Source organism: Oncorhynchus nerka, linkage group LG11, assembly GCF_034236695.1.
Source record: "Oncorhynchus nerka isolate Pitt River linkage group LG11, Oner_Uvic_2.0, whole genome shotgun sequence".
Lineage (NCBI taxonomy): Eukaryota > Metazoa > Chordata > Actinopteri > Salmoniformes > Salmonidae > Oncorhynchus > Oncorhynchus nerka.
The window spans coordinates 19,132,586-19,150,136 of NC_088406.1; the positions used below are offsets into that span (position 1 = coordinate 19,132,586).

General features: G+C 44.8%; 1 protein-coding gene across 1 annotated transcript in view; it reads right to left on the minus strand.

Moving 5' to 3' along the window:
• The window catches only part of LOC115123347 (guanylate cyclase 1, soluble, alpha 2), an 83,821-nt gene that overhangs the window by 9,528 nt on the left and 56,742 nt on the right, over nucleotides 1-17,551 (minus strand). The window contains exon 7 of the mRNA XM_065024279.1: nucleotides 16,700-16,843. Within this exon, the coding sequence (XP_064880351.1) occupies nucleotides 16,700-16,843 (144 nt within the window). The remainder of the gene's footprint in view (nucleotides 1-16,699; nucleotides 16,844-17,551) is intronic.

Consider the following 17,551-nt stretch of genomic DNA (forward strand, 5'->3'; position numbering starts at 1 on the left):
GAAAGATGAGATTGAGAGAGAGATGGACAGATTGCCAGATGTTTTGAGGAAAGAGGAGATTGAGAGAGAGATGGACAGATTGCCAGATGTTTTGAAGAAAGAGGAGATTGAGAGAGAGATGGACAGATTGACAGATGTTTTGAAGAAAGAGGAGATTGAGAGAGAGATGGACAGATTGCCAGATGTTTTGAAGAAAGAGGAGATTGAGAGAGAGATGGACAGATTGCCAGATGTTTTGAAGAAAGAGGAGATTGAGAGAAAGATGGAAAGATTGCCAGATGTTTTGAAGAAAGAGGAGATTGATTGAGAGAGAGATGGATAGATTGCCAGATGTTTTGAGGAAAGAGGAGATTGAGAGAGAGATGGACAGATTGCCAGATGTTTTGAAGAAAGAGGAGATTGAGAGAGAGATGGACAGATTGCCAGATGTTTTGAAGAAAGAGGAGATTGAGAGAGAGATGGAAAGATTGCCAGATGTTTTGAAGAAAGAGGAGATTGAGAGAAAGATGGACAGATTGCCAGATGTTTTGAAGAAAGAGGAGATTGATTGAGAGAGAGATGGATAGATTGCCAGATGTTTTGAGGAAAGAGGAGATTGAGAGAGAGATGGACAGATTGCCAGATGTTTTGAGGAAAGAGGAGATTGAGAGAGAGATGGACAGATTGCCAGATGTTTTGAAGAAAGAGGAGATTGAGAGAGATGGACAGATTGCCAGATGTTTTGAGGAAAGAGGAGATTGAGAGAGAGATGGACAGATTGCCAGATGTTTTGAAGAAAGAGGAGATTGAGAGAGATGGACAGATTGCCAGATGTTTTGGAGAAAGAGGAGATTGAGAGAGAGATGGACAGATTGCCAGATGTTTTGAAGAAAGATGAGATTGAGAGAGAGATGGACAGATTGCCAGATGTTTTGAGGAAAGAGGAGATTGAGAGAGAGATGGACAGATTGCCAGATGTTTTGAGGAAAGAGGAGATTGAGAGAGAGATGGACAGATTGCCAGATGTTTTGAAGAAAGATGAGATTGAGAGAGAGATGGACAGATTGCCAGATGTTTTGAGGAAAGAGGAGATTGAGAGAGAGATGGACAGATTGCCAGATGTTTTGAGAAAGAGGAGATTGAGAGAGAGATGGACAGATTGCCAGATGTTTTGAAGAAAGAGGAGATTGAGAGAGAGATGGACAGATTGCCAGATGTTTTGAAGAAAGAGGAGATTGAGAGAGAGATGGACAGATTGCCAGATGTTTTGAAGAAAGAGGAGATTGAGAGAGAGATGGACAGATTGCCAGATGTTTTGAAGAAAGAGGAGATTGAGAGAGAGATGGACAGATTGCCAGATGTTTTGAAGAAAGAGGAGATTGAGAGAAAGATGGAAAGATTGCCAGATGTTTTGAAGAAAGAGGAGATTGATTGAGAGAGAGATGGATAGATTGCCAGATGTTTTGAGGAAAGAGGAGATTGAGAGAGAGATGGACAGATTGCCAGATGTTTTGAAGAAAGATGAGTTTGAGAGAGATGGACAGATTGCCAGATGTTTTGAAGAAAGAGGAGATTGAGAGAGAGATGGACAGATTGCCAGATGTTTTGAAGAAAGAGGAGATTGAGAGAAAGATGGACAGATTGCCAGATGTTTTGAAGAAAGAGGAGATTGATTGAGAGAGAGATGGATAGATTGCCAGATGTTTTGAGGAAAGAGGAGATTGAGAGAGAGATGGACAGATTGCCAGATGTTTTGAGGAAAGAGGAGATTGAGAGAGAGATGGACAGATTGCCAGATGTTTTGAAGAAAGAGGAGATTGAGAGAGAGATGGACAGATTGCCAGATGTTTTGAAGAAAGAGGAGATTGAGAGAGAGATGGACAGATTGCCAGATGTTTTGAAGAAAGAGGAGATTGAGAGAAAGATGGACAGATTGCCAGATGTTTTGAAGAAAGAGGAGATTGAGAGAGAGATGGACAGATTGCCAGATGTTTTGAAGAAAGAGGAGATTGAGAGAGAGATGGACAGGTTGCCAGATGTTTTGAGGAAATAGGAGATTGAGAGAGAGATGGAGCAGGAGCGACAAGTTAAGGTGTGGTATTTTAATATTTCTCTCAAATGGACCCCCTCTCCCCTCTAAACCCCCTCTCCCCTCTAAACAATGAACAGTAAACATTACACTCAGAAAAGTTCCAAAGGAATATAGACATTTCAAGTGTCATTATGGCTGTACACAGTGTTGTAACGATGTGCAAATAGTTCAAGTACAAAAGAGGAAATAAATAAACATAAATATGGACTCTATTTACAATGGTGTTTGTTCTTCACTGGTTGCCCTTTTCTTGTGGCAACTGTTAACATATGTTGCTGCTGTGATGTCACACAGTGGTATTTCACCCAGTAGATATGGGAGTTTATCAAAATTGGATTTGTTTTCAAATGTGGGAGAGGGAACAAATCATTAGAGAGAGAGAGGGAACAAATCATTAGAGAGAGAGGGGACAAATCATTAGAGAGAGAGAGGGAACAAATCATTAGAGAGAGAGAGGGAACAAATCATTAGAGAGAGAGAGGGAACAAATCATTAGAGAGAGAGGGAACAAATCATTAGAGAGAGAGGGGGAACAAATCATTAGAGAGAGAGAGGGAACAAATCATTAGAGAGAGAGGGGGAACAAATCATTAGAGAGAGAGGGAACAAATCATTAGAGAGAGAGGGGGAACAAATCATTAGAGAGAGAGAGGGAACAAATCATTAGAGAGAGAGGGAACAAATCATTAGAGAGAGAGGGGGAACAAATCATTAGAGAGAGGGGGAACAAATCATTAGAGAGAGAGAGGGAACAAATCATTATATATAGAGAGGGAACAAATCATTAGAGAGAGAGGGAACAAATCATTAGAGAGAGAGAGGGAACAAATCATTAGAGAGAGAGAGGGAACAAATCATTAGAGAGAGAGAGGGAACAAATCATTAGAGAGAGAGAGGGAACAAATCATTAGAGAGAGAGAGGGAACGAATCATTAGAGAGAGAGAGGGAACGAATCATTAGAGAGAGAGAGCACGATACAGAGAACGGGGTTAAAGGGCATAGCTATGCCAGTCGATTTCTGGTAAAATAAACTATAGGCCAAAAACATGCACGCCAGACACATGGACTCACAGGCACACACACAACATACACATGCACTCACAGGCACACACACACCAGACACATGCACTCACAGGCACACACACACCAGACACATGCACTCACAGGCACACACACACCAGACACATGCACTCACAGGCACACACACACCAGACACATGCACTCACAGGCACACACACACCAGACACATGCACTCACAGGCACACACACACCAGACACATGCACTCACAGGCACACACACACCAGACACATGGACTCACAGGCACACACACACCAGACACATGGACTCACAGGCACACACACACCAGACACATGGACTCACAGGCACACACACACCAGACACATGGACTCACAGGCACACACACACCAGACACATGGACTCGGGTGCACAGACTGATACAGGCATACACATGCATGGCCACACGCAGCATTACAATTGTGTAGTTCCCGTTTTTAAGGACTGAAGGAGACAGACAGACAGACAGACAGACAGACAGACAGACAGACAGACAGACAGACAGACAGACAGACAGACAGACAGACAGACAGACAGACAGACAGACAGACAGACAGACAGACAGACAGGTACATGCTGGCCACACCGGCCGCGTTGCGTGCGTGTTGCAAAATAAGTTTACACATACATGTTAATCTATAATTTCATACAAACTGATGGCCCGCGTCAATGAGCGTCTGTGAAGCCAGGCACTAAAAATACAACTTGGTTCTTTTTAAGACGCTTGAAGCAGTGCAAGTCATGCCTGGTTATTAGGAGCATATACCCACGAGGGTGATTGAAAAATGAACGAGGTCCACCCTCCAGTCCAGTTGGTTGCAGTAACGCACCTTAAAGTTGGTTGCCAAAGGCATATAAACTCCACAGAAGACTGAACTAAGAGAGATTATTTTTTTATTTTTTTTATTTTACCTTTATTTAACCAGGTAGGCTAGTTGAGAACAAGTTCTCATTTACAACTGCGACCTGGCCAAGATAAAGCATAGCAGTGTGAACAGACAACAGAGTTACACCTGGAGTAAACAATTAACAAGTCAATAACACAGTAGAAAAAAAAAGAGTCTATATACATTGTGTGCAAAAGGCGAATAATTACAATTTAGCAGATTAACACTGGAGTGATAAATGATCAGATGGTCATGTACAGGTAGAGATACTGGTGTGCAAAAGAGCAGAAAAGTAAATAAATATAATCAGTATGGGGATAAAGGTAGGTAAATTGGGTGGGCTATTTACCGATAGACTATGTACAGCTGCAGCGATCGGTTAGCTGCTCAGATAGCAGATGTTTAAAGTTGGTGAAGTTACTAGAAACTAACAAGGTTTCACCTTTCATCTGTGGATTAATTGTCAGAGTAGAGAACATGTGATTTTGTGTGAATCAAAATCAAATCAAAGTTTATTTGTCACGTGCGCTGAATACAACAGGTGTAGCTTAGTGAAAGAAGTTGTTACAGGTCTGCAAGAGCCAGAAATCTTGCTTGTTTGTAGGTGACCAAATACTTATTTTCCACCATAATTTGCAAATAAATTAATAAAAATCCTACAATGTGATTTTCTGTATTTTCTTCCCTCATTTTGTCTGTCATAGTTGAAGTGTACCTATGATGAAAATTACAGGCCTCTCTCATCTTTTTAAGTGGGAGAACTTGCACAATTGGTGGCTGACTAAATACTTTTTTGCCCCACTGTACAATAGAGAGGCATAATACAGTAGCGTGGCTATATACAGTAGCGAGGCTACATACAGTAGCGAGGCTAGATACAGTAGAGGCTATATACAGTAGCGAGGCTATATACAGTAGCGAGGCTATAACAGTAGCGAGGCTATATACAGTAGCGAGGCTATAACAGTAGCGAGGCTATATACAGGTGCTTGGCTATATACAGTAGCGAGGCTATATACAGTAGCGAGGCTATATACAGGCACCGGATAGTTGGGCTGATTGAGGCAGTATGTACTGTACATATAGATATGGTTAAAGTGACAATGCATATATGACAAACAGAGAGTAGCAGTAGCGTAAAAGAGGGGTTGGCGGGAGGTGGGACACAATGCAGATAGCCCGATTAGCCAATGTGCGGGGGCACTGGTTGGTTGGGCTAATTGAGGTAGCATGTACATGAATGTATAGTTGAAGTAACTATGCATATATGACAAACAGAAAGTAGCAGCAGTGTAAAGAGGGGTCGGGGGGAGGCACACAATGCAAATAGTCCAGGTAGCCATTTGATTAGATGTTCAGGACTCTTATGGCTTGGGGGTAAAAACTCTTGGGAAGCATTTTGGTCCTAGACTTGGCACCCCGGTACTGCTTGCCATGCAGTAGTAGAGAGAACAGTCTATGACTGGGGTAGCTGTGGTTTTTGACCATTTTTAGGGCCTTCCTCTGACACCGCCTAGTGTAGAGGTCCTGGATGGCAGGAAGCTTAGCCCCAGTGATGTCCTGGCCCGTACGCACTACCCTTTGTAGTGCCTTGCGGTCAGAGGTTAAGCAGTTGCCGTACCAGGCAGTGATGTAACCACTCGATGGTGCAGCTGTTGAATCTTTTGAGGATCTGAGGACCCATGCCAAATATTTTCAGTTTCCTGAGGGAGAACAGGTTTTGTCATGCCCATTTCACAACTGTCATGGTGTGTTTGGACCATGTTAGTTTGTTGGTGATGTGGACACCAAGGAACTTGAAGCACTCAACCTGCTCCACTGCAGCTCCGTCGATGAGAATGGGGGCGTGCTCAGTCCTCTTTTTCCTGTAGTCCACAATCATCTCCTCAGTCTTGGTTACGTTGATGGATAGGTTGTTATTCTGGCACCACCCGGGCCAGGTCTCTGACCTCCTCCCTATAGACTGTCTCATCATTGTCGGTGATCAGGCCTACCACTGTTGTGTCGTCTGCAAACTTAATGATGGTGTTGGAGTCGTGTTCGGCCATGCAGTCGTGGGTGAACAGGGAGTACAGGAGGGGACTGAGCACGCACCCCTGCGCGGCTCCAGTGTTGAGGATCAGTGTGACAGATGTGTTGCTACCTATCCTCATCCCCTGGGGGCGGCCCGTTGGAAGTCTAGGATCCAGTTGCAGAGGGAGGTGTTTAGTCCCAGGTTCCTTAGCTTAGTGATGATATTTGAGGGTACTATGGTGTTGAACGCTGAGCTGTAGTCAATGAATAGCATTCTCACATAGGTGTTCCTTTGTGGTGGGAAAGGGCAGTGTGGAGTGCAATAGAGATTGCATCATCTGTGGATCTGTTTGGGGGTATGCAAATTGGAGTGGGTCTAGGGTTTCTGGGATAATGGTGTTGATGTGAGCCATTACCAGCCTTTCAAAGCTGGGTCTGTATTCATTTAGGAAGGTTGCCTTCGTGTTCTTGGGCACAGGGACTATGGTTGTCTGCTTGAAACGTTGGTATTACCGACTCAATGAGGGACATGTTGAAAATGTCAGTGAAGACACCTGTCAGTTGGTCAATGGGTCGATATTCTACAAAGATCCATAAAAAAAAGGAACTTGTACATTTCAGGTAAAATTACAACCCAATGTTTATATCCCAGGACAAATGAGCTAGCAACAGCAAGCTAGCTAGCTGTCCATGAATGTTTCATGTTTGTTATCTACCTGTCCCCAAATTAATATAGTTGGTTCAGAGTTCATTTTGATATTTCAACCTGCGTGTCCTGATCGTGTCTGGTGTGGATGGACAAAATCAACATGCGGACGCTCCCGCATGCCCGGTGTAGTCAGAATGGGTGGTGTAGTCAGCATGCCCGGTGTAGTCAGAATGGGTGGTGTAGTCAGCATGCCCGGTGTAGAACAGGGCTCCGGGCAGCCGAGCGGAAATGGAGGAAAACTCGCCTCCCTGCGGACCTGGCATCCTTTCACTCCATCCTCTCTACATTTTCCTCTTCTGTCGCTGCTGCTAAAGCCACTTTCTACCACTCTAAATTCCAAGCATCTGCCTCTAACCCTAGGAAGCTCTTTGCCACCTTCTCCTCCCTCCTGAATCCCCCTCCCCCCTCCTCCCTCTCTGCAGATGACTTCGTCAACCATTTTGAAAAGAAGGTCGACGACATCCGATCCTCGTTTGCTAAGTCAAACGACACCGCTGGTTCTGCTCACACTGCCCTACCCTGTGCTCTGACCTCTTTCTCCCCTCTCTCTCCAGATGAAATCTCGCGTCTTGTGACGGCCGGCCGCCCAACAACCTGCCCGCTTGACCCTATCCCCTCCTCTCTTCTCCAGACCATTTCCGGAGACCTTCTCCCTTACCTCACCTCGCTCATCAACTCATCCCTGACCGCTGGCTACGTCCCTTCCGTCTTCAAGAGAGCGAGAGTTGCACCCCTTCTGAAAAAACCTACACTCGATCCCTCCGATGTCAACAACTACAGAATGGGTGGTGTAGTCAGCATGCCCGGTGTAGTCAGAATGGGTGGTGTAGTCAGTATGCCCGGTGTAGTCAGAATGAGTGGTGTAGTCAGCATGCCCGGTGTAGTCAGAATGGGTGGTGTAGTCAGCATGCCCGGTGTAGTCAGCATGGGTGGTGTAGTCAGCATGGGTGGTGGGGTCAACATGCACGGTGTAGTCAGCATGGGTGGTGTAGTCAGCATGGGTGGTGGGGTCAGCATGCCCGGTGTAGTCAGCATGCCCGGTGGGGTCAGCATGCCCGGTGTTGTCAGAACGGGTGGTGTAGTCAGCATGCCCGGTGTTGTCAGAATGGGTGGTGTAGTCAGCATGCCCGGTGTTGTCAGCATGGGTGGTGTAGTCAGCATGCCCAGTGTTGTCAGAATGGGTGGTGTAGCCAGCATGCCCGGTGTAGTCAGCATGGGTGGTGTAGTCAGCATGCCCGTGTAGTCAGCATGCCCGATGTAGTCAGCATGCCCGATGTAGTCAGCATGGGTGGTGTAGTCAGCATGCCCGGTGTAGTCAGCATGGGTGGTGTAGTCAGCATGCCCGGTGTAGTCAGCATGGGTGGTGTAGTCAGCATGCCCGATGTAGTCAGCATGGGTGGTGTAGTCAGCATGCCCGGTGTAGTCAGCATGGGTGGTGTAGTCAGCATGTTAGTTTAAACAGAGCTAGGTTCCATCTAGACGACCAGCAGAGCAGAGCTCTGCAACAGGAGCCTGGTTTGAGCCAGGACATATCCAGCTCACCACATAGCAGCAGCTAATGGGGATCCATAATAAATACAAATGCATATGTTTATGACAAAAATTAGTGGCACCCTTGATAAAGATGAGCAATAAAGACAGAATAAAATAAATCATACAAATACTGTCCTGTGTGAATTTAAGTATGCTCTCTCTAATTCTCTCTTTCTTTCTCTCTCTCTGAGGACCTGAGCCCTAGGACCATGCCTCGGGACTACCTGACATGATGACTCCTTGCTGTCCCCAGTCCACCTGGCCATGCTGCTGCTCCAGTTTCAACTGTTCTGCCTGTGATTATTATTATTTGACCATGCTGGTCATTTATGAACATTTGAACATCTTGGCCATGTTCTGTTATAATCTCCACCCGGCACAGCCAGAAGAGGACTGGCCACCCCACATAGCCTGGTTCCTCTCTAGGTTTCTTCCTAGGGTTTGGCCTTTGTAGGGAGATTTTCCCAGCCACCGTGCTTCTACACCTGCATTACTTGCTGTTTGGGGTTTTAGGCTGGGTTTCCGTACAGCACTTTGAGATATCAGCTGATGTACGAAGGGCTATATAAATACATTTGATTTGAGATATATTCTATGCTCAAAATGTCTAAATTATATTATTTTCTACTATAACAATTGCTCAGAAAAAATATTTGTTTAACAAGTAATAATTTTTTCTGTCTCAAAAAGATAGGGGTTAACATTAATGACAGCCCATTTTTCTCTCAGTAATTGTATTAGTATAAAATAATATAATTTCCCCATGCTCTGTATTTGTATTATTTATTTTATACAGTATTTTGTCATCTCTATCAAGGGTCCCAATAATTTTGGTCGTGACTACATGTGATTCGCAGCACCCTTGTCTTGTTGTCATGACAACAGAGAGAGACATAGGTTGTGTTTTAAAGGTTGTGTGAGGTTGGTGATTTTTATTTCTGGTTGCCGTTTGGTAGAAAGTCTAGGTGGAAGCAAAGCTAAAAAACAACCTGGAGCTCTGAGCCAACACACAAACACAATGTTGACTCTGACAGCGTTACTGGCCAACTGACATAGACAGCTGGATGTAAGAGAAAAGGGCCTCTCTACCTGTGGAGACGGGAGAAAGGCAGATTGCCTGAACGTGACTTTCTCTCTAACCTAACACAAAACACGCCAACACAAAGCTCAAATATTTCCTGTTAGACATGAAACATCAGCTTAACAGAAACAACCGTCATTAACTAGCCAAAAACAGTCCTGCTGCCACGCCACAATTCTCCCATCACCATAGTAACTGCACACTACGCCATGTTCTATCCATCACCGTGGCGACCGATGTGTTCGCAATAAGTGAATTACACACATAGGTGCTGTGGCTCACAAGTTGCAAGCATAAATACGCACTTTCACACACACACATTTATTGTACACTCACACACAACAAAAAAACACAAACATTGTAGTGTTCGTCCGTGTGTGTATATGTGCATGTGTGCCTGTGTGTGTGGTGTGTGTGCTTTCTTCCTTGTGAAGACACGTTTCATCTCATCAGTTGTCAATAAAGATATGAGAGGGGCTCCATTGTCAGCATCTACAGCTGGTTAAGCACTTTCTTCTCAATGTGCCATGACACAGATGATTATATCAACACACACACATCTGGGACTGTAAGCCAGGCCAACGAGCAGCTAGCACAACACAACACAACACAGCCAAAGATATTCAGAACTAACCCAAGATAGCAGGGCTGGGCGGTATACCATATTTTACTATCTACCGGTACTGATGCGCGGACTGGTTTGGGTTTTTACTTTACTTTCTATAAAGATATTTGAATGTTTGGTTTGTTAAATGTGACACGCCGTGTGTAACGTCCATTTTTATAGTTTACTCTGCTACTTGAGTCAGCCCTCTCTGCTCTCTCAGCCCTCTCTGCTCTCTCTGCCCTCTCTGCTCTCTCTGCTCTCTCTGCCCTCTCTGCTCTCTCTGCCCTCTCTGCTCTCTCTGCCCTCTCTGCTCTCTCTGCCCTCTCTGCTCTCTCTGCCCTCTCTGCTCTCTCAGCCCTCTCTGCTCTCTCTTCCCTCTCTGCCCTCTCTGCTCTCTCTGCCCTCTCTGCTCTCTCTGCCCTCTCTGCCCTCTCTGCTCTCTCTGCCCTCTCTGCTCTCTCTGCCCTCTCTGCCCTCTCTGCTCTCTCTGCTCTCTCTGCCCTCTGCTCTCTCTGCTCTCTCTGCTCTCTCTGCTCTCTCTGCCCTCTCTGCTCTCTCTGCTCTCTCTGCCCTCTCTGCTCTCTCTGCTCTCTCTGCTCTCTCTGCTCTCTCTGCCCTCTCTGCTCTCTCTGCTCTCTCTGCCCTCTCTGCTCTCTCTGCTCTCTCTGCCCTCTCTGCTCTCTCTGCCTCTCTGCCCTCTCTGCCCTCTCTGCTCTCTCTGCCCTCTCTTTCCACACAGACCTAGCCCCACACCAATGTTGATGACAACGAAGTTGTTTCCACTTTGCTTCATAATATAAATAGACTAACATTCTATAATTACACTATTAGCTTTGTGTTTCTTACATCTACAAACAGCTAGTAGATGCAACAGTATCTTCTAAATCAAAGAAGAATAAGTGAAGCATGAATATGTTGGCTACACAAAGAAACATTTAATGTAGCCTTTGGTTCCTACCCTGTCACAATTACGCCTCCCTGTCATCTTCATTCATTGTCATGTCAACATAACACTGTATTCGAAGTGCCCACTATTATATTCTAACTAATAGAATTAGAATAATCATTCTATTTCCATGATTACAACAGTTCACCCAAGTGTTTTGCTCTGAATCACAAGTCAAATCGCAATTGCAACATTTGGTTAAAAATAAGGCCTAGTTTTTTTGCCCATATCGTGCAGCCCTACGTGGCAGTGTGGATATTGTCTCAATTGAGTGCTCTGTTCTTGAACTGCACTGTTGGTTAAAGGTTTGTAAGTAAGCATTTCACGGTAAAGTCTACACTTGTTGTATTCGGCGCATGTGACAAATAAAGTTTGATTTGATATGCAGAAATTGATGGAATTGCAGGAGATTATTTTTGGTTGAATTTGAATTGAACAGTATAAAAATCAGAATGGAGAAAGACCCATTGAAATAACTTAGAATGTACAGGTATGGGTTGCCTCACTAGGGTCACGTACTACTCATAAAGCAAATATACAACTTTTACTATTCAAAAACATCAAATAACATCAAATACCATCATACTGCCCCCCCCCCAAATGGTGATATGATATTTTGTCCATATCGCTCAGCCCTACAAGATAATTAATCTGTGTCGTTTACCATGGGGGCAGATGAAGCATAGTGGGCAGAACAAGCAAGAAGGTTGTCAAAACCAGATCTTACTGGCAAGTTACAGCACGAATTTGCATATTTCTGTTACCAACTCTGTGAAGTGCACGTGTGCACAAACTCATTTTGACCTTTGCACTTCTGCTAAAAAAGTATTTATTTTTTTACTTTGGCAAAGTGTCAAGTCTATAAAACGTAGTGCAATGTGTTCATAGTAGGTTATCGTTTTGGGAACAGAAAAATGTTTTGAGATCAGATGTTTCATCGGTGTCGGCCCAGTTTCACCTAGTTTCATCCTCTCCCACTACTGGACTTCCTCTCACAAGTTGTTTTATTTAAGCTTTATTTCACTAGGCAAGTCGGTTAAGAACAAATTCTAATTTACAATGACGGCCTACCAAAAGACCCCCTGCGGGGACGGGGGCTGGGATTTAAAAAATTATAATAATACAAATGGAAAAAACAATATAGGACAAAACACATCACGAGACATACATAAATAGAGACCTAAGACAACAACATAGCAAGGCAGCAACACATGACAACACAGCATGGTAGCAACGCAACATGACGACAACATGTTAGCAGCACAAAACATGGTACAAACATTATTGGGCACAGACAACAGCACAAAGGGCAAGAAGGTAGAGACAACAATACATCACGCAAAGCAGCCACAACTGTCAGTAAGAGTGTCCATGATTGAGTCTTTGAATGAAGTAATTGAGATAAAACTGTCCAGTTTGAATATTTGTTGCAGCTCGTTCCAGTCACTAGCTGCAGCGAACTGAAAAGACTAGAGACCCAAGGATGTGTGTGCTTTGGGGACCTTTAACAGAATGTGACTGACAGAACGGGTGTTGTATGTGGAGGATGAGGGCTGCAGTAGGTATCTCAGATAGGGGGGAGTGAGGCCTAAGAGGGTTTTATAAATAAGCATCAACCAGTGGGTCTTGTGAAGGGTACACAGAGATGACCAGTTTACAGAGGAGGATAGAGTACAGTGATGTGTCCTATAAGGAACATTGGTGGTAAAGATGATGGACGAATGTTAAAGAACATCTAGCCGCTCTAGATCACCCTTACCTGCCAATCTATAAATTATGTCTCCGTAATCTAGCATGGGTAGAATGGTCTTCTGAATCAAGGTTAGTTTGGCAGCTGGTGTGAAAGAGGAGTGATTACGATAGAGGAAACCAAGTCTAGATTTAACTTTAGCCTGCAGCTTTGATATGTGCTGAGAGAAGGACAGTGTACCATCTAGCCATACTCCCAAGTACTTGTATGAGGTGACTACGTCAAGCTCTAAACCCTCAGAGGTAGTAATCACATCTGTGGGGAGAGGGGCATTCTTCTTACCAAACCACATGACCTTTGTTTTGGATGTGTTCAGAACAGGGTTAAGGGCAGAGAAAGCTTGTTGGACACGAAGAAAGCTTTGTTGTAGAGCATTTAACACTAAATCCTGTGAGGGGCCAGCTGAGTATGAGACTGTATCATCTGCATATAAATGGATGAGAGAGCTTCCTCCTGCCTGAGCTACGTTGTTGATGACAAGCAGTGGCTGAGACAGCAGATTGTCTGAATTTATACACTGCACTCTTTTAGAGAGGTGGTTAGCAAAGTCCCCTCAGAGACACCAATACTCCTTAACCGGCCCACAAGAATGGAATGGTCTACCGTACCAAAGGCTTTGGCCAAGTCAATAAAAATAGCAGCACAACATGGCTTAGAATCAAGGGCAATGGTGACATCGTTGAGGACCTTTAAGGTTGCGGTGTCACATCCATAACCTGAGCGGAAACCAGATTACATACCCAAGAGAATACTATAGACATCAAGAAAGCCAGTCAGTTGATCATTGACGAGTTTTCCTAACACTTTTGATAAACAGGGAAAAATAAAAATAGGCCTAAAACAGTTAGGATCAGCTTGATCTCCCCCTTTAAATAAAGGATAAACTGTGGCTGCCTTCCAAGCAATGGGAACCTCCCCAGAGGGGAGAGACAGGTTAAAAAGGTTGGAGATTGGCTTGGCGGTAATAGGGGTAGCAACCTTAAAGAAGAAAGGGTCTATACCATCTAATAATCTGTAATAATCTGGGAAAGATTTAGGGTGTCCCATTGCTTTAGGACTTGGACACTACAATATTTGGTGGTGGATCCTAGACTTCCTGACGGGCTGCCCCCAGGTGGTGAGGGTAGGCAGCAACACATCTGCCACACTGAACCTCAACACTGGAGCCCCTCAGGGGTGCGTGCTCAGTCCCCTCCTGTACTCCCTGTTCACCCACGACTGCATGGCCAGGCACGACTCCAACACCATCATTAAGTTTGCAGACGACACAACAGTGGTAGGCCTGATCAACGACGAGGCAGCATATAGGGAGGTCAGAGACCTGGCCGGGTGGTGCCAGAATAACAACCTATCCCTCAACCAAGACTAAGGAGATGATTGTGGACTACAGGAAAAGGAGGACCGAGCACGCCCCCATTCTCATCGACGGGGCTGTAGAGGAGCAGGTTGAGAGCTTCAAGTTCCTTGGTGTCCACATCATCAACAAATTAGAATGGTCCAAACACACCAAAACGATCATGAATAGGGCACGATGAAGCTATTCCCCCTCATGAAACTAAATGGATTTGGCATGGGTCCTGAGATCCTCAAAAGGTTCTACAGCTGCAACATCGAGAGGTTGCGTCACTGCCTGGTACGGCAATTGCTCGGCCTCCGACCGCAAGTTACTACAGAGGGTAGTGCGTACGGGCCAGTACATCACTGGGGCTAAGCAGCCTGCCATCCAGGACCAGGCGGTGTCAGAGGAAGGCCCTAAAAATTGTCAAAGGCTCCAGCCACCCCAGTCATACACTATTCTTTTTACTACCGCATGACAAGCAGTACCGGAGTGCCAAGTCTAGGACAAAAAGGCTTCTCAACAGTTTTTACCCCCAAGCCATAAGACTCCTGAACAGGTAATCAAATGGCTACCCGGACAATTTGCATTGCGTGCCCCTTTTACGCTGCTGGTACTCTTTGTTAATCATATATGCATAGTCACTTTAACTATACAATCATGTGGGGCGGCAGGTAGCCTAGTGGTTAGAGCGTTGGACTGGTAACCGAAAGGTTACAAGATCCAATCCCTAAACTGAAAATATAAAAATCTGTCGCTCTGCCCCTGAACAAGGCAGTTAACCCACTGTTCCTAGGCCATCATTGAAAATAAGAATATGTTCTTAACTGAATTGCCTAGTTAAATAACGGTAAAATTAAATTTAAAATGTACATACTACCTCAATTGGCCGGACCAACCAGTGCTCCCGCACATCGGCTACCCAGACTATCTGCATTGTGTCCCGCCACCCACTCTTTTACACTACTGCTACTTTCTGTTCATCATATATGCATTGTCACTTTAACCATATCTACATGTACATACTACCTCAATCAGCCCGACTAACCGGTGTCTGTATGTAGCCTCACTACTGTATATAGCCTCCTACTGTATATAGCCTCGCTACTGTATATAGCCTCTACTGTATATAGCCTCACTACTGTATATAGCCTCACTAGTGTATATAGCCTCCTACTGTATATAGCCTCTACTGTATATAGCCTCTCTACTGTATATAGCCTCGCTACTGTATATAGCCTCGCTACTGTATATAGCCTCTACTGTATATAGCCTCACTACTGTATATAGCCTCACTACTGTATATAGCCTCCTACTGTATATAGCCTCTACTGTATATATCCTCGCTACTGTATATAGCCTCGCTACTGTATATAGCCTCTACTGTATATAGCCTCTCTACTGTATATAGCCTCACTACTGTATATAGCCTCCTACTGTATATAGCCTCACTACTGTATATAGCCTCTACTGTATATAGCCTCTCTACTGTATATAGCCTCACTACTGTATATAGCCTCTACTGTATGTAGCCTCTCTACTGTATATAGCCTCGCTACTGTATATAGCCTCTACTGTATATAGCCTCTCTACTGTATATAGCCTCGCTACTGTATATAGCCTCTCTACTGTATGTAGCCTCGCTACAGTATATAGCCTCGCTACAGTATATAGCCTCGCTACTGTATATAGCCTCTCTACTGTATATAGTCTCGCTACTGTATATAGTCTCGCTACAGTATATAGCCTCGCTACTGTATATAACCTTGCTACTGTATATAGCCTCTCTACTGTATATAGCCTCGCTACTGTATATAGCCTCGCTACTGTATATAGCCTCGCTACTGTATATATCCTCACTACTGTATATAGCCTCTCTACTGTATATATCCTCTCTACTGTACATAGCCTCGCTACTGTATATAACCTCTCTACTGTATATAGCCTCTCTACTGTAAATAGCCTCACTACTGTAAATAGCCTCACTACTGTATATAGCCTCACTACTGTATATAGCCTCACTACTGTATATAGCCTCGCTACTGAAAATGTATTTTTACTGATGTTTTATTTCTTTACTTACCTATTGTTCACCTAATTCATTTTTTGCACTATTGGTTAGAGCCTGTAAGTAAGCATTTCACTGTAAGGTCTATAACACCTGTTGCATTCGGCGCACGTGACAAATAAACGTTGATTTGATTTGGTGAGAGAACGCATTCTTCAGCATATGGCCCCTGTGACGTGTGTGTTACCCCTTCTGTCTGTGGAACAACACAGCTAGCACATAACAACACCGCACAAAACAGCTAGCACAACACAATAGCACAACACAGCAACGCAATGATCAGCTTACAGATGCTTTAAATTATAGGTGTAAACCACATTTACATTTGAATGAGAAGAGAGACAGAGAACAAGGAGGGTGAAAAGGGAGAGAAAGAAAGGGAGGGAGAGAGAAAGAGAGGGGGAGTGAAAAGGGAGAGAGAAAATAAGACAGAAAAGGAGAGTGAGGGAGAGAGAGAGAAAGAGAGAGGGGGAGTGAAAAGGGAGAGAGAAAATAAGACAGAAAAGGAGAGTGAGGGAGGGAGAGAGAAAGAGAGGGGGAGTGAAAAGGGAGAGAGAAAATAAGACAGAAAAAGAGAGTGAGGGAGAAAGTGCCCCCCTCACCGTGCCAAGCAAAGACTCACCTTGATGGATTTGCTGTCCGGCGTTAACACCTCCTCTGACAGCTCCATCATCTTCAGGGCCATGAGTGCGATTGGCTTGGCATGGCTGTCAATCTTCTGGTGGAGCCCGCCCGCAACACAGTAGGCGTCGCCTATAGTCTCAATCTACATGGGGATTGGAGGAGAGTCTATGAAGCCATGAGCATTTATTTTGATTTGAGTATTTATCAAATTTAAATATTTTCAGAATAAAAAAATATAAAACTCGTTTTAAACCCCCCCCGCAAAAGCTGTACCTGACAACAAGAAACACAACTCTCATTTTCATCCAGTCTCAGTCATCTATCCAAAGTAACCATGACAATGGGAACATATGGTTCTCTCTCTCACCTCTCTACTCACATGGAGCAGGAAAAGAGAGAGGGGAGAGAGGTGAAAGTGGAGACGAGAGAAAATGGCAGTAGAAAGAGAGAAGGGGAAGAGTCAAGTAAACAAGTGGACGGGTGAGGAGAGAGGAAGGGAAGGGTGAGGAGAGAGGAAGGGAAGGGTGAGGAGAGAGGAAGGGAAGGGTGAGGAGAGAGGAAGCGAAGGGTGAGGAGACAGGAAGCGAAGGGTGAGGAGAGAGGAAGCGAAGGGTGAGGAGAGAGGAAGGGAAGGGTGAGGAGAGAGGAAGGGAAGGGTGAGGAGAGAGGAAGGGAAGGGTGAGGAGAGAGGAAGGGAAGGGTGAGGAGAGAGGAAGCGAAGGGTGAGGAGAGAGGAAGCGAAGGGTGAGGAGAGAGGAAGGGAAGGGTGAGGAGAGAGGAAGGGAAGGGAAGGGTGAGGAGAGAGGAAGGGAAGGGTGAGGAGAGAGGAAGGGAAGGGTGAGGAGAGAGG